This window comes from Triturus cristatus, chromosome 7, assembly GCF_964204655.1.
Source record: "Triturus cristatus chromosome 7, aTriCri1.1, whole genome shotgun sequence".
Taxonomy (NCBI): Eukaryota; Metazoa; Chordata; class Amphibia; order Caudata; family Salamandridae; genus Triturus; species Triturus cristatus.
The window spans coordinates 1,210,729,287-1,210,747,995 of NC_140590.1; the positions used below are offsets into that span (position 1 = coordinate 1,210,729,287).

General features: G+C 42.8%; 1 protein-coding gene across 3 annotated transcripts in view; it reads left to right on the plus strand.

The window, feature by feature from the left end:
* The window catches only part of LOC146811615 (zinc-binding protein A33-like), a 234,887-nt gene that overhangs the window by 172,331 nt on the left and 43,847 nt on the right, over positions 1 to 18,709 (plus strand). For all 3 annotated transcript variants that reach the window (XM_085614513.1, XM_085614515.1, XM_085614514.1), the window contains exon 6: positions 55 to 179. In XM_085614513.1, the coding sequence (XP_085470639.1) occupies positions 55 to 179 (125 nt within the window). The remainder of the gene's footprint in view (positions 1 to 54; positions 180 to 18,709) is intronic.

Consider the following 18,709-nt stretch of genomic DNA (forward strand, 5'->3'; position numbering starts at 1 on the left):
GTAGTCCTTCTGGAATCCTGATCAGTAAATCAAGTATTTTTTACTATCTTCTAGTTGTTCTTCCGAAGAAAAACGCAGTGTCCCACGTGTATCGAAATACAGAAGTCTGTACCAGGAGCCCGAAATTGGTCTAATTGAGTATATAATATGGAAGAAACTTCGGTCAACTATAAGTCCAGGTATAGAATCGTGGGGTCTGCTATCAATTTTGTCTAGTTTGAAAAGTTGTTTAGGCCGGTTCTTGTCTAAGTCTGAAAGGTCTAAAATGGGTTGATTTCGCAAAGAATATTTTCCTTTTCTTATAGTGATGATGTGTTTCAGAGTCGTATGGGTTTGGTGGTAGAAGGTGATGTCTCTATTTATATTCCAGCAATCTTCTTAACACATATCGAGCCTTATTGAACAAGTGAGCTGATGGTTTAATGTTAAGTATGTCAATGGTATACAGCCGGGCCATGAATAAAAGAGAAAGTTCATACTTGGAAAAGTCAGTTGCACCAGTGCCTCCACTGCTGCTAACATTTTCTCCATCCAGCCATGCCCAGTTCCCTCTGACCTCACAACTATCCCCATCATTCTAGAATTGTTGGTAGCAGCGCTAAGATAGTTGAGAGAGAACATAACATAACGTTTAGGTATTTTCTTTTTGCTCTTGAAGTGGACTTAGCTCATTGAGCAGATCCGAGAGACAGTCAAAATATTGGATACTGATTGATATCTCTGCCGGGAACGATATGCAGTTGTAAATTCTGTGTGGTGATTCTGAACTTATTGAAGTCAATATTCTTCGTTCATTAAACCAGGTTATCTCCCTTTTCAGCTGACCCAGGGTTAGGGAATGCGTGAACAGCAGACAGAAAAGGATAAGATAATGGTCAGATAAATCTGCCACTGTGGGCTCTTCCCTTGACAGATGGTCTCCTTTGTATATTATTAAGTTCAGTAAAGATTGTTGGAGAGAAAATATTCCATTATTAGGTTACCACCACAGTCTGATACAGGAACTCACAAAACAGATAAGACTCCACCACAGAGCAAGGAATTACCACAGCATTTATTGTAAACACATTCAAGTGGAAACACACTCGAGTGCAGAGAACACAACAGCATGGCTTTGCTCAGAGTTCTCTGCCTGGCACAGGGTCACACAGAAATGTATACATCTGTTAGCAGGTACAAAGATCAAGACACCTATGCAAAGTTACATGTAAGCATGAACATTACTATGAGCATACGGTTGATCCAGCTGTAATTTCACTGTCATTTCTCAATGCAAAACTTCATTTACCTCTAGTTTACCGCTGTAAAGGTGATGGACCTTTGCCACCGTGTATCACCTTCAGGAGACTTTACATAAACATGAAAAATCTAAATGCAATTAATATTTAAGCCAATAAAGAGAGTTGTGAGTACTTTTAAAGGGTTTTATTTTCTAGTTAAAAGTTAAGGTTCTGTGACCCTTTATTCATTAGTCAAATATCAATCAGGTTACAGAATTGGAAATAGGAAAAATAGAATTAATACAGAACATATTACAAATTGAATGCAAGGCATTCCATAAAGGAAGGGAATGAAGCTTCAAATGTCTGTCAGTATTCTTTAAAGAGTTCAGAAAAATATCATTCAAGAGTGAGTTTAGCAAGGCTAATCAATAATTAATAATTGGCAAAAATCGCCCATAAAGAGAAATAAATGCATAAGACAAATAAATCTTTTCAAAACTAGTTAGTTAGTTAAAGCATAAACTTAGAGTTTTAGCATCTAAATCTAAACCTGTTTCATCAGCTGCTCTCTCTGCCCTGGGCTGCTCATCTGTCTCTCTGTGTCTCACACAGAGAGGCTGCCCTCACTTCACAAGTCCACAGAGGAATGTGATCTGCCTTGCCAAAAATATGACATGCAAGGCTAGCCTATGCCTCTCTGCCCTCTCCTCCCTCTGTCTCTCCTCGGACACAATCTCCTCCCAGGCTGCACCCGTGACGTTCACGTACCTAACCCATATGATGTCTGTGTCAGATCTGCTCCTTCTCCTCTCCTCCCCACTAAGAACAGACACGCCCCCTAAGGGTCATTATTTATACTCTAATTCTTGGCTGAATATACTAATAATGTTGCAGTTTCAGTAGAAACTTGCACTGTGATTGGTTAGCATAGGTGACATGAGTGTCTCATCATCCTGTTCTCATTGGAAATCCAACCCATACCGTTTCTGACAATAGGGGCTTAATGCTAAGAACAATATATATAACATGCATCAGTAAGAACATTTTTTGAAACAAAATGTATCACTCAATTTCCTGTCTCTCTTTCACATAGCACACAGGGATGTCACTTTCCCACAAACAATGGTACATTGGCACGATGACAGGAGTGTACAGTTCATTGTGACCTTGACCCATGTGTCTGCACTTGAGGCACTTGGCAGTTCATGCTGCTGGCACAATCTTCTGCGCATGCGTCTCTCATTCAGCACATTGCTAACAATTCTCAGCCATGCTGGATTCTTTTAGGCATCTATTTCATTTTGGGCCCAAAAACAAAACAAACACAAAAGGATATTAATTTAGGAAATAAAACCCATTATGTTTACTTCCCCCATACTAGTACCTTGTATTAGTTATTACCTAGCAAAACCTATTAGTTGAAAGCAGCTTTTCTATCATTTGTGCACCACATGCAAAAATGTGCAGTGTACAACATAGCATAAACATGCTCTAGTGCAAATTCTCTAAGCGCAAACAGTTAATACATACTCATAGCAACATGTTCTAATGTTTTAGATAGCTTTTCATGCAAAATGCATTTGCCCCACGTGTAGTGTTGGTGCATGGTTGATTAATTAATACATATTATAAGGAAGATGTGTTATGAACAGAATATGTATTGTCTAAATATGCAACAAAGCCAAAGTCTCTTAAGACTGGAACAGGGAGTGTAGATTACAAGGAAAAGCAGCTGGGAGGAGAGAACACACATTCCATTTTTATCTTTAAAGCTAAAGAGGAAACTGAAATCACAAGTTTTTATACACTGCAAAAACACATGTTAATTCAGCACAATTATGTGCTACTTTAAAAGTTTTTTTAAAAACATTCTCTAAATTAAATGTACATTCTATAGTGGGGTTAAATCTAAACTCAATACATTAGTCATGCATGATTAATTAATTAAGCATGGTTTTAAATGAAAGCATTTCAGACTGAAAGCATTTTGACCAGACCTCATTTCATGTCTTTCACTTTGCATGCACCAAAAATGCCACTTTTAAAAAACATTTGACTAGGCCTCATTTCATGTTTCATGGGCCATGTGTTTTAATTGCACAACAATCTGTGTGCCATTTTAAATGCAGTCTGTCTGAAACACAAAACAGAGCAATGCTTAACCCCTTCAGTGCCCGCCCCTTTCCCCGCCCTGTGCCGGCCGTTGAATTAGCGGGCGGGGTCTATGACGAGCTGGACTCGTCATGGGCACAGCGCCACCGCGGCCCATGACGAGTCCAGCTCCTCATGGGCACTGAAGGGGTTAATCTTGATGAAATTTAGCTCTATCAACGTAAGTCACATTCATCTGTTATCACAAGGCACATATTGAATACTGCAGGAGGAGAGCTGAGTACATAATCATGAGAAAATTACTAATTGTCTGGTTTACTTATAGACTTGCACAAGGCTATCTGTAGCAGGGAAAACAGCATGTATGATTAAAGACCTTAAATACTGACTTGTGTTTTTTGTAATCAGCACAGGAAAGGGGATGTGAGCAAACAGCACATAGGAGCAAGAAATTACGAAATGGCTATAAAATGTGGGACATAGGTCAATATTTAACTAATGTTCACAATGTAGGTTACAGGTTAACAAGATCTTTTTGCTGGGTTGGTTTCAGGTGGTGTTGGATCAGATAAATTCTAGAAAGGAACAAGGCAAAGCGATTGAATGCTAAGTCATCTATGATGCCCCATTGAAGACTAAGTTAGGCCATGCTTGAACAGTATCAAAACACACCGACACACTTGCTGTCTCTACCCATCAATCTATTCATCCATCCATACATTATCACTTACACTCCTTTTCGCTTCAATTCATGCTACGTCGCAGTAACAGAACACAATACGATCACACCGCGGGTCCTCACAAACACCAAAGTACTACTTTTAGGCAACATGACACAGAGACAGTATCATCCATAGAACTCTCAATGCGTACTCTGCTACCTGTCTGCAAATGTGGTTTGGTAATTCGTCAAGAGTATGAAGTGCTTTATCAATGTAATCACAAAACACCAAAGCTTCTGCAGTTATAAACAATGGATATCACATAATAAAGTATTTTCTTTTCTCTTCTGTTTGCATTCAGTATCTCAGACTCACTTTCATTTAGACTGATTTACCTGTCAGGCTCACAAAATAAATAAATAAAAACTTCCACTCCCATTTATTAAAATCACCATGCCCCTCTACCTTGCTGGCCTCCGTCTGTGCCACACGACCACATTGCCTCGAACACAGAGTTGTGTTTTTTTCTGCCAAGAGCATTAACTCCCCTTCATGGGCATGCTTTTCCCTTGGTGATGGCAGATTGAACTACATGCGAAAGGATTTAAAGTAGCCCTTAAGAAGCATCTCCTGCTAAGTGAAGATTCACAACAACAGCCCATCACATTTGAAATCAAAAGGGAGGAAGGAGTCACGATTAGAGTTTTAACCACTATGTTTCGATATCTTTTACTGTCCCGCTCTTAATTCTCAATATACAAATACACCATCTGCCTAACATTAGGTACAGATATCTACTCCTTTTGAATCAGATTGTTAGAGCACATACTTTTGTATAGGGCACCTAAGCTATCATAACATGGTAGTAAAGAACCATATAAAAATACCCTTTGTACTACAGGATCAATCGGGGCCGGACTGGGAACCAAAACCGGCCCTGGGGTCTTGCACAAGCCCAGAAATTCAATTAATGAAGAAATCCAGTTGGATGAGAGAGCCTCTTTTCTAGTCTGATTCAGAACCACAGTTACAGAGAAGTCACCACGGATATGAGACCTCTGATTAACAGCCCCAAGAGAAATGTTTCTCGTGGGGCAGCCATTTCAGAATGAGGGCAAAGTCCTTAGGTCCGGCAGAAAATAAGGACACATAAGGTGGCAGGATGATCAGACCCAAATCCCAAGCCAGGTAAGGGGGGATTTGAAAGCATCCAATCTAGGGTAAATTAGAAACAAAAAAATAGAGTTACTGGATCTGCTGTACCTTTTCCGGGACCACTGCTTCACAACATCTAAACTACTGGCCTGGGTCAGTGTTACCAACAAAGGTACTGCAGACCCCGGTCAACAATGGAGATATTGGGGATCCAAAGATGCCCTTCGGTTCCAGGCAAAGCATCATGGCTTGAAACCACAAATCCAAGGTAAATTTCACCAACTTGGACTGATGAAACTCCCTGGGTTCATGGTACCTGGACATACGGCGGTACCTGGATATAAGGCTTGTCTTCAATCAGCGATAGAAAAAAAAGAATCCGGAGAACAAACAGAATAAAAAAAAAAAATAATGATTAGCTAAAGGCCTCATGCACAACAGGTCTTAACAACTCATGGCGATTTGGATGCAAGAATTGCCCAAAGGCTAAGTGCAGACGATTTGACTTCCTGCAGCAGGCCCCACCGTGCACTTCTGAAGGCCAAGCTCAGTGGGGTTTGGATGCCATTAGCAGGTTGGGCGCAGGGCCTCTCTCGAGGCCATGCACAGTGGGAGTCGGCCTGCCACAGCAGCTGGAGCACAGGGTCTGTGGTGAGGCCCTGCTGTTATTCCCCTGTGCTTAAGGCCCAAGACAGTGCTTGGTGGGGATGACAATACATAGCAGGAGTTTTTGTCTGTAGAGGGTTGGTGACCAGGCCTGACAAGAGGCCACGCCCTCTGGCCAACCCCAAACTGCACATCAGAAGCCCGTTTGCAGTGCTAGTTGGCTTTCTGCAGTGGTGTGAGTGCACGACCAGGTTAAAAGTGATGCTCTGCGGTGGGCTGGCCACAGGGCCTGACCTCTGGCCAGAACCTGTGACTAACCTCTGCTGCACAATCCCTTTCACTTACTTTTACGCACTGTCACTCACTCTCTGTCACTGTTTCACTCACACTCTTCCCATCCATGTCATTGACTGTCACTCTCTCACTGACCTACAAAACAAACAACATGTATTTTTCTCTTTCTTCCAACCACAAAAAGTTGGTGCCGAAAATAACCTTTTTTGTTTTGTTAGGGTTTTTTTACCTTTGTTTTTACAGACCCCAGAGAAGAAAGTAAATGCATGAAAGGTGACTTGCAGTTTGTGCTACTAGATCCTGCAGCATGGTGATCCTGGGATGTACTCTTTTGGCACACGTGGAATGGTCGGGAACAGGGGTCTCTAACTCTCTTCTATACCGAGAGCTACTTTTGATCACTGAAAGTCATCTAGAGCTACTAACAAATGTAATAATTTATAGTCAGTCAGTCATATATACTTTTTTTCGGTCCAAATGCCATAAAAACAATTAAAACATATAGTGTACAGATAATTTTTCACTAATAGCCTATAGGATTACATAATATAGCACTGATTTTACACAAAAGAAAATTTGAGTCGCTAAAAACACCACTGTTAAGGGCCTCTCTGGGTCCGCTAGTCCTTTTTCCCAATAGCATGATTAAACGGACATTGTCTTTCCACAGTTACATAAGTGAACCAAATAAAATCCATGTACAGGTATAACAACTTACATGACTTGAAATTGTAATTCCACAAGATAAAAGTGAACCCCTTTGGAGAGATCGTAGGGTAATATGCAAAATGCAGTCTAGTAAGGTATTACAACTCTGTTATTACTGTTACAGGACTATGTGATCAATGCCATAGGTACATATTAAGGATACAGATGTAGTAAAACAATAAAAGGTAAACAAACAGTTCTTAGCATGGGGGGGGGGGGAACCATCGGTATGTCAATCCGTAGCCTCAACCCTAGCAAAGCCTTTAAAAAATTAGCCGGTTGGCCCCTCAGTACAACTTGCTGTCATAAACTTTAGCGGTAGCCCCAAACGTTTCCTGATCCCTCCCACTGCAAATAAAACTCTGCTCAGGCAGAGAACCTTTGCGCTACCTGTATCCGAACTGAGGATTCTGAGAGCTGAAGGCATATGCCGGGTTTAAGCCATCTTGATCTAGCACAGGCCTACAGTGGCAGATAAACAGAACGTGTTCGATGGTTTCCACTCAATCAGAGCATAAAGTGCAAAATGTATCATCCAGTTTTCTCTTGTTCCATTTATAGGTGTAGCTGTTAAGAAACAATGTACCAACCCTGAACCTTTTGTAAAGAGTGTTTTGGCCCATTACGGAGTACCTACTTCTAGGTATAATTCAAACATCGGAGTAGGTTTTGTTAACCATAAACCTTCCTGAAAGGCTATTGCTTTTAGAGTTCTGTGCATGTTCACCTCTTATGTACCCCAGAACAGTTATTTAACCAATCCTTTCACTGATGAATTGATAAAAAAGGGGATTGGTCCACATTGCATCCAGCCCCAAATTAAAGGGCCATTTTGTAATGTGGCACAACCATGGAAATGCAAAATTCCTGTCCAATCAAGTACGTTCCTGGAGCCCTTGTCTATTGGATTCCAGTTTGGGGGAAGACCATGACCTAACCCAGTAAACCAAAGGTTTCCCAGATAATCAGTCCATTTCAGTGCCAGGTCAAAATACACTAGTGGAGTGCTCTGTGATAGACTGAATAGCGATCTTATAAAATGATTTTCTCTGGTTATAAGCAGAGTTGATGGAGTCATGCCCCAAACCTCTGCCCCATACAAAGCACCTGATTGAACATCAGCCTATGTACTTCTAGAACCGTAGAAAATGCCCTCGGAGAGGTAGCCCTGTGCATTTTCGCTATAGGAGCTAATTTATGCGATATTGTAGCCGTACATTTCCCAATATGTGGGGACCATGACAGGGAATAACTCATTCTCATTCCCAAGTAATTAAAGTGATTGACTTCCACAAATACCGTGTACCCAAGTGTTAAATATTTGCAAAACTACTTATGTGGTCTTAATGCCATAAGTTTTGTTTTCGGTAAATTAATCTCTAGGCCCCTTAGATTGAAAAAGTTGTGTAATTTGTTTAACAGCCACTGAATACCGGCTGGGGTTATAGATATGAGCAGGATGTAGTCGACAAACAACAAACCCGGAATGCCACAGAGTTTTGGGGAGTTGTGGGTACAATCAATAAGTTATAAACAACCGCAATGGAGCGCACACCGCTAGCTCCTCCTCCGGGTTGCCCCATGGGGAGCTGGTACATGAAGTTCTTGAGTGGTTCACCCCAGTGGGTGCAAGTAAGTACTTGTTAAACGGATAATCTCTAGACCCGATACATGTCCCGGGTTTTAAAATATCGCCCGAGACATGGCTCGGGTTTCGGGATAACTTCCCTCCTCAGTAGAGAAAATAGTTAGGGGTGGAAGAGAGGGCCGCCAAGCAACCGTCAAGGGCCTCAGTGCCCGCACAGGCACGCAGGTGCGTCGTCCAGGAGCTCGTCAGCTCAACGCTCAAGGGAGCCATTTATATAAACAACCGCAATGGAGCGCACACCGCTAGCTCCTCCTCCGGGTTGCCCCATGAGAAGCTGGTACATGAAGTTCTTGAGTGGTTCACCCCAGTGGGTGCAAGTAAGTACTTGTTAAACGGATAATCTCTAGACCCGATACATGTCCCGGGTTTTAAAATATCGCCCGAGACATGGCTCGGGTTTCGGGATAACTTCCCTCCTCAGTAGAGAAAATAGTTAGGGGTGGAAGAGAGGGCCGCCAAGCAACCGTCAAGGGCCTCAGTGCCCGCACAGGCACGCAGGTGCGTCGTCCAGGAGCTCGTCAGCTCAACGCTCAAGGGAGCCATTTATATAAACAACCGCAATGGAGCGCACACCGCTAGCTCCTCCTCCGGGTTGGCCCATGGGAAGCTAGTACATAAAGTTCTTGAGTGGTTCACTCAATAAGTTGTTGGAACGTGTCATTTTTATATACAAGGAAAAAAGCATTGGGGCAAAAACACATCCTTGGCACACCCCTTGAGTAACAGGAATGCTCTTGGTTATGTCCCCATCCTTGCCTCACCTAACTTGAGCATAGTTCATTTCATAGAGTCTCATTAGAATTCCTATGAGGGCAGATGGAGCCTCCATCGACCTGAGAGAGTCCAAGAGACGAACCCTGGGAACCAGATCGAATGCTGCTCTCAGGTCGATGAAGACTATATAAAGATGTTTCTTCTGGATCTTGATGTTTTTTTCAAAGGATCAGCATGAGCCTAAAAACTTGATCTATTCTAACTTTGGTTTCTGAACCCAGTCTGAGAAGTGGGATAAGATATGTTTCTTTCTAGGGCCCACTGTTGCAATTTGGCTAGGATCTGCCAACAGAACACCTTTTGGAGAATGTCAATTAGACTAATAAGCCTGTAGTTACTAGGATTGGATCTTGTCCCCTTTTTATAAATCTGAATTATTACAGCCCCTCTCCAAGAATCAGGAAAAAGAGCACCTGACATAATAGCATTTGACAAGATATTAATATACGGTGCCCAGATCTCGATCTACAATCCATGCAAGTCACAACAATAAGATCAAGGCCTAGTGCTGTGCCTGGCTTCAGGGACTCTTTCGCTGCTTTGGGATCAGTTAGGGAAAAGAACTCCAAGCCAAGCACTGCAGAACCGCTTCTGGCTGAAGTGCGCTGGTCTCTGTTACATAGCATCTGGTCAGCGAGAGGTGTGGAATAGAGATCGGTGAAGTGCTGCACCCGTACCTGCTTTTGGATGTGATGTATAGTCAGAGTACGAGCTTTCAGACTGTCATGGGTAATTATCTGCCAAAACGAGGACGTCTTTTCTCTTGGAAACTTCTAAAAAATACAGCCAGTTTTAGTTGACCCAAGTCTTTTAGCTCAATGCTAGTACCCCTTTATAGTAATGTTTTGCATCCAGAATCCTTGGAGGACTCTGGGATCTTATAGCGGTCAACAGGTATGCTTTGGCTTGTATACATTCCTTAGTGATCCAGGGAGATGGTTTAGGGGCATCATTTTAGATCTCACTTACTTCTGCCTCAAAAAGATGTTTTAATGAGCCAAATATATGGCCCTGAATGTCTCCAATGGGAATTGCACACGTCTGCATCCTCAAATGGCGAAAGGGCTGATGCAAAAACATCATAAATTGAAGCTAACCACGTGGGACAAGATTGTGTTTTTGGCCACCTAAGGACCCTCCTAGTATTCCCAATAATAACTTTACCATATACACAGATCAATGAAATAGGATGAAATAATCCCTCTTTCAACGTTAATTGTAGGAAATTGTGATCACTTTCGGTTCTGATAGTTACTCGAAAATCCACCAGGCAGTTCAATAAGTTTAAGGTCAGCATTATATAATAGATTCTACTTTTCAAGGATCCCCTAGAGAATGTATATGCCTTTTCCATATCAGAACCTCACCTGCCATTGCACGCATGCAGCCTGTGAGCGATGGTAAATAAGGCTAGTCATGTGGCAACATCTGTACAAGATGTTAGAGGGGGCACATTTCATTGTGGAATAGCCAGAGCTTCATCTTCTGATTCAGTGGCTAAAGTACTGTAATCCAGTGGCTCATAAGTAGTGTTAAAATCCCCCTTGAGAATAATCTTGGGATTGTTGGACAAGTACTCCAAGTGATTTTCTAAGGTGATAAGTGTTCTGTAGACCTTGTTCTTGGCTACACTGCGATTGTAGATGCTATAGATATTGATTGTGGACCCAAGAAGCAGACGAAATCTGGGGAGGGTCCGTGTGTTTCCATTCTAACTTATTTAACGGGCGCTATGGGAGCCCTGGAGGAGCAGATTGTTTCTGTCGAAGAAGCAATCTCCCGTGACAGTACGGTTGCTAGAACCTGCTCGGGGGACCTATTAACAACCCACAACAAACAAGTAATAGATAAGCCTGGTGTTACTAGTAGTAATGGATGCGCTCTAGACATTTCAGACCATATTTCCTTCTCTGATCAGGACGTTGAGCTTCAGCCACCCATTAAACGTTCAAAAAACCCAGTTTCCACTGCAGAGGTATTGACAGAATTAACATCTAGCGCTAAGGCTAATCCACAGAAATCTAGCACCAAGGGAGTTCATAAATCCCTCCCCAAACCGAAAAAGGCGTCCCGAGGGGTTATGTCAACCCCCTCTCATGTCATAACACATACTAATTTATTGGCCATGCAAACCAAGATTGAGGCAATAGATACATTCATCAGAGACTCCCTGACTAACATTATTATAAGGCTTGGCGTGATCGAAGAAACATTACTGAAACATTCGAAATCCCCGTTAATTATCGACGTGCCATCATCCATCCCTAGCATTCCTAAACCTGTGACAAACAACGACCAGGGTAAATCTTTATCAAAGCTAGGGAGTACACAGTCGAATCTGAGACATTCTGACGACCATGCATCTTCTTCCCAAGGAAATGCCATAACCCTCTCACAACCCAGGCCTATTCTGGCTGACTCTCATGTCGGCGATGGCAATCGGCATTATGATATATCGGCCGTAAATCCTGCTTATGCTTTACCTGCCTCTTTTCTGGACCTACCACCTGCTGCCACGCCTTATACAATTATACTAACTAATGTACCTAAACTGAGAGATGACTTACCTGAACCATGGCAGGTGCTAAGAAATAAGTCTCTAGCTTGGCTGGGATCTAGGGTGGGAGAAACTGATAGGTTGTTCATGGAATTCAAAATGGTAAGAAGGGTGAGCTGGCTGGGTAAAGACCCTAAACTCTTTCCAGGCGACTGCGTGGTTCTGAACTTTAAGACTCCCCAATTTGTTCGCTGGATATTGCGTAACATGGTGTGGTTCCTTTAGGTTTTTTCTATAAGCCTTGCGCTCCGCAATTAAAATCCACCACTATAGATTATGGCTATAAATATTCCATCCCAACACACAATCGTTTCCAGTATCTACCTTCTCTAGAAGAGGTTGACTGACATAGAGGACTGGTGAAATCTGGTGATAAGATGGATGTAGACCCTGGTGTTGGTCCACCTACTTTTACTCATAATGGCGGTACGACTCTACCTGCAGCCAACCTCATGCAAAATGGCGTGTATAATGCAACCAGGGTCAAGAGAACTTGCAAGGCTTGTGTTAGGCCTTGTCTTGTTGTAGGGATTCTGCGTATGCACAGAACTATGCGCAGGAAACCAGAACCTTAGAGAATTGTGGTGTACCAGAAACTCCCCTCAGAACTAAGAACCCCTTATCCGACTAGCTTAGTGTCACATTCGTTATCCGAGATTTAGCTCGGCGGTCCCAATGTATAGACAACCCAGAACAAGCGACTTAGTTATTCTCAGGAATGGTGGGAACCCGAAATACCCGTTTGCACATATATATCAGTCCACAACAGAATAACTAAGACACAGTAAAGTTTAAAGAATTTATTCATAAACCTCGAGTCCTGTTATAAAGTACTTTGGCCAACATAAGTAGACAAATGGTTAAGATCATTACCATTAACATTGTTACAATACCATAGAATACAAAAGGAGCGATCATATTAATAATGACAGTGGAAAATAACCACCCTCCTTTCTCTAGCAACTAATAAAATATTATTAGACTATTAGAAGGTCTCATAGGCTTGCATAGGGGACCCCATACCGTATAGATCAGCTCAGGTGTGTCACATCACAGGATCAGCTCAGTGTTCTCTGCAACAGCTCTTCTATCGAATGCCCTAACAATATGCTGCGCTGTGATATTAAAGCACAAGACTTTCTGGTATTTGCAGCTACGTGCATGTTGTGACTAAACAGTGGTACGATCACCCTGAACACAATCAGCCGGCACCGTCTAGTGTCCTAGAACAGTTCTTTACTCGATGTACAGACCAAGGGCACTAGCAACTGTTAAGGATGTATAAATAACATTCCCTTGAGACAAGAGCGAGTCTGCATTTCTCAAATCAATAACATGTAACAACAGTGTCGGGTGCAAAGTCAGCAAAAGCAACAAGATGGTTTTCCAACAGCTAACGTGATTAAGCTAACTTAGCACTGTAAATAGGGAGTGGCCTAAAACCACGTGACATCCCCCTTTGATCGAACCACTGTTTAACCAGGGGCGAGTAAGTCTACAGAACGCAGAGTTCAAGATCAACGATGCAGACTAAAGAGCTTGAAGTGTGAGTTCAGTAAATGAGAGGAAGAAAAAAAAACTTCGAAGAAGAGAGAAAAAAAATATAAAAACACAATCCATCGTTCATAGAGTATTACGATCGTTTGTGTGAAGGTAAAAAATTTACTTCATGGAGCTCGTCATCAGGCAGTTAATTTTGGAAAGTATAAGCAGCATATGCGGCTGCAGCTTCCAGGAGCAAATCATTTGAGTCATCAGCAAAATTGGCTGACATCCAATCCAGCAAAGAAAAAGAACACACGTGTTCCACAGGGAATTGAGCATCAAGCACTCCACGTGGACAAGAAGCAGGCATCTCGATGTAACTGCGTGTCAGGAAGTCAATTGCTGCTTTCTCTATATCCCATAACCCAAGGACTCCTTGCGCCGCACCCAAGGCCATAAACCCGACTCCCGAACAGTCAAACTCATGTACCACTAAGGGATACATCAGTCGATCAAAATCCAGGTCCGGTGACACCAAGTTTGACAGACACATATCCAGAGCCCATTGGAACGGACATTCGAGACAGTGAAAGACAGGCTGTACACAAGTGAAAAACGAGAATCTGAAGGATAATCCATAAGCGACGCTCAAGGTAGCCAGTGGCAAAGTCCCATAAGCTTCCCACATTCGGCTACGCAGATGGAACATGCTGAATCCGTGGTCGATCAGCGCAAGTCGTGCAGCCATAGCGTAGTGCGCAGACCAACAGCAGTAAGCCAGCAATTAATGCGAGTATCAGAGGAAACCCTCCGAAAACACCAGAAAAATAGAATGAAAAATAGCTGGTATTATACCAAAGATAGACTGGAAAGACGTCACAAGGCCAGAGCCTACAATTTTAAAAAAGTGCACCAGACCAGTCGTAGAAGAAGCATTGAAGATAGTGTGTATTAGTGTGCCAAAATGTAGGGGGAGGTCAGTATTCAAAAGCGCTTGAACTTCCGTGCGAGTGTTCGCAACTTGAAGGAGAAATGTTTCTCGTGACGAAGTCAACGCAACCTCCTTTTGAGACAAAAGAGCCCTTATTCTGCTCATCCTATTGAACTCTGCTTTCAAGGTTGGAATCGTCGGCCAGATGGATATATCAAGCCGGCCTTGCGGGGGTGGGAAAAGCACGTTATTACAGCAAACTACTCTTCGTGAAACTGAAACAATATATGGAATCCCAGCTAACATCCCACAGCAAGCCTCACTATTTAAAAGCAGATAACTACCATTAGCAAGCAGCGTAAATGATGGCGTTATAACTTGTACAGGAATGCCCTTCAACACGCAAGCTAAATTAGGGGCATTCATATTACATGATCCATGTAATTGGATATGTCTACACACTACTGAATGATCTGGAGCAGTCGTACACTCCTCACCCTTCAAATAAACTTCTTTGCCGTCTCTCTCACATCGATATGTAAATGGGAGAGACCAGACTTCATGCAAAAATGCAGAACCAAGTTTTTCAAATCTGCCTAAGGCATAATGTTTCAAGCAAGAACTAAACTTATACATAGAAATTGGTAAAGTTACCATTCCATGTACGAGCCACACTGCATAATCCGACTCAGCAACAGAAAAAGGCAAAGGTTCTAACTTTTCTATATGTAGTAGTGAATATGTAGCATCTTTCATGGACATGAATTGTTGCTTTGCTGACAGATTAAACGGGCGGAAAATAGACGAAACATTCATGTAATCCCATGGTACTTTCCCCGCCTTTAACGTCTGCAAAGTCCAAGCAAATTGCATAATCGATCGTAATTGATTTTGACCATGATATAACACAGACACATCGTCCTGGACAATATCTACAACAGATGAAACAATGTTGTCCAATGTATATATTCTTGAAGATAAGGTATTAATACTATTATCTATTACTGCCAATACTTTTTCCATATTGGCTTGGTCAATAGCACGGAGTCTGGAAGCAGCCTCAATCTGCGACAACTTCCAAACCTCGTTGTAAACAGCATACACCCATCTTTTGGATCTTCCTAATGCGGGACCCTTAACAAAATCATTCAAGTCAATGTTGTCATGCAAACGTGACAAGTGAAGTTTAACAGAATCTAATGTGGAATGTTGCAACCATGTCTGACATAATTTACCTACCGAGTAGGTAGTGACAGTATGTGATGACAGAAAACGTGGGTCTACTCTATCCTGTATGTACCCGGGAATTAACCCCAAAAATCTACGTTGACAGGTATCCAAACTTTTCTGCCATATCAACCAACCTGTAGGGTCTAATGCACTAATATTGAAGGTGGAGTTGGAAATAAAAGACTGCAACATAGTAAGGGACAGATCTGTGTGATTCTCCCAACCGGGATAAGCTCTCAGATCCGGGATCGAGGGGGAATTTAAGTTTTTAGAGAAAGCCAATCCAAAACAGGTTGTCTGAAAAACAGTAGAATTTAAAAACATGTGGTTTGGGATCAGGCAGGCACGATGTAAAGCTTCTGTACCTTGTACCTGCCAAGATTTAGTACCCCAAACTGATTTGAGATCAATAGCCTGTTTCCAAACGTCATACCCACCAATTGCCAAATCATCCATGAAGGACTTAGAAAACAACAATTTAGTGTGGGTCAAACGCATCTTTGAAACAGGGTCCTTGTTAAGCTTAAAATAAAAAGAAGCATTATTAGTTACACTAAAATCTGAAAAATATGAAAACTTTGCGATCAATGTTTTCGAACTTCCAATCTTTGGGGCAGGGCAATGTTCCCACTGTGTAAAGTTAACCAAACTACGAAATGTGTTTGCCCTATGGAGAAAATGTGTGCCATAATGTTGATAACAAAATTGCTCTGCATAGTTCTCATTATTCAAATACAAATCCTCAGCATCAAAAGCGGCATAGTATTTCAAATCAGAAAACAGTGTCTCTATAGTTTTAACATCCCAATCATCAGATCGAATGTCTTGCTTCACCACATCACCCATAGAGACACGATATACAGATGGCACATTAATCACTTCCGTGGGGCCATGAATTTGAAATTTAACTGCATCCCATGCAATTCCATCACTAACAGGCCAGGCGGTGATATTAACAAAGGTCTGGTCCCTCTTCATGATGTGCGACGATGAATGTGGGGCCAAAGTTCCATTAATTAATCTAATTGTAGAACGTTCATTCAGGTAGTGTCCATTTATCAACCAAAAAAACACTACCACAAAACCAATGGACATGAACAAAAAAATGCAAATGAGCACCAGCCAGATGTAAATCCAGGGGGGAACCAAAAATTGTCTCTTGAACCAGGCAAAAAATTTAGAAAATTTGGAAGGGGCAGTGGAAGTCAATGATTCAGTTCCAAAGGAAGAATTAGACTGGACAATGTCAGTTGAATGCAAAAGGGGCAATGGGACATCAGTAGGATATGAATATTCAGCATCATCAGGTAAAGCACCATCCGCAGGTGAAACAGCAGAATCAGAAAGTACTTGCATTTCAATGGCAACCTCAGGTACTACGTCAGATGGTCGCACCACAACAGCACTGCGCATCATTGAAGGGCAAGAAACTGAAGGTGTCAGACTATGGAGAATCGGCCACCCTGTGTAGCTTGACATTGTCAACCGAAATGTACCTGTTGTCTCTGTGACCAGGAAGTGGAGGCAAAACAATTGTGCGGGTACCCTCAACTCCAAGCACCGGCACTGGTGCACGATAAGAGGGTCCAAACTCCTTCTTCTTCTCCATCTTCTCACGGACCAGATCACCAACTCGGGGTAGCCAGCCGACTACCGGAATCTGCAGTCCAGCCTCGGTCGCAGAAGATACGTGCTCTTTTGCTAGAGTGTCTCTTGTTTCTTGAAGATTCTGTAAAACAGTACAGTGGTCATCTAAGTCAAAAGGCGCGGCCGCCGCCGCCATGTCGAGACCCTCCAGGTCAGGGACAAACATTCGAACTCCGAAGAGCATCATGTACGGGGTCCTCCCACCCAGAGACCTTCTAGGGAGATTATTAAGTGCACGTTGGACGTCATACAAATGGGATAGCCAGTTTTTGCCAGTACCTAACACCCGGGCCGTCAATGATTGCTTTAGGTCACGGTTCATTCGTTCCACAACACTATTGCCCTCAGGCCGATATGGAGACGAAAATTTGACTTGGACCCCCAAACTTTTCATGGCTTCCTTGTAAGCCTTAGAGGCAAACGCAGGGCCCTGATCAGAGTGAAGGGTGCCACATGCAAAACTCCCTATAAAGACACGCAACGCTTTGATGACAGTCCTGGCGTCAGCACTCCTGTGTGGCCACACCCAAAGAAAACGTGTGCACGAATCTACTGCAACCAAGATATACTTGTACGCAGTGTCGGAGGAAAAAGGACCGCAGTGATCTAAATAAACACACGCTAGTGGTTGATTAGATATATGCAGCTGCGTTTGTGGTGGCCGCGCCACCGTAGATGGCTTTATTTGCTGGCAAATTCCACAATTGAGGACATAAGTCCGTGTATGTTTGTACAAACCGTACCACCAATAACGCTGTTGCAACAGTGACACAGTTGCGGACACTCCGGCGTGCGCTGACGCAACACCCTCATGCGCAGCCTGTACCAAAGCAGGCCTGCAGTCCGAATTGGGAATAACCCTATCCCCAACTTCATTAATCCTCACTAACGGGACGTTATCAGGACTTAAGTGATAATGGTATCGAGAAGGGAAACCTCTAGGGAAGTTCGTCCCAGTCTCTGTTGCAGCAATAGCTGCCAAGATGTCATCATCGATCTTAGTTTTGGATCTTGTAACTGCTGCTACTAAGTATGTTGCCACTGCTGTTTTAGCTGCCTCGTCAGCCAAACTGTTACCGACAGCATGGACACCAACTCGTTGGTGACCAAGAGTGTGAATAACACTCACAAGGGGTAGACTGCCTTTTAGTTCAGCCACCCTAGCCCAAAGCGTTTTATGCTTCACTGTGCTACCTTTTGAATCACGAAAACCATTCGTGATCCAAAACATCAGATTGTCGTTGTAAGATTGTACACAATAGTAAGAATCACTCACTATAAGAGTTGTGACTTTATAATCAGCAAACTCCAGTGCAAGCACCAGAGCTCTAAGCTCCGCCAATTGTGCGGTACAATCACCCAAAGTCTGCGTATGCACCGCATCCTGAACGAATTCACCATTCACGAAAGTACCAACCACAATTGCGCAAGCCGCTGAATAAGCGTGCCTTGATCCAGTTGCGGGTTGCGCAGACCCGTCAGTGTAAATGACACAATGGAAGTCCTCCAACGGGCGCAATGTAAGCGGAGCCGGATGAACTAATTCATACTCCAAACTCTCCTGAGTCTGAAGTCCTGCGTCAAAAATGTATTCGACATCAGGTGAGGCTAAGGAGGTTGCCCATTGTATCCACCGTGGATGCAAAGCTTTAGAATTCGGCACACTTGCTTTAGTGA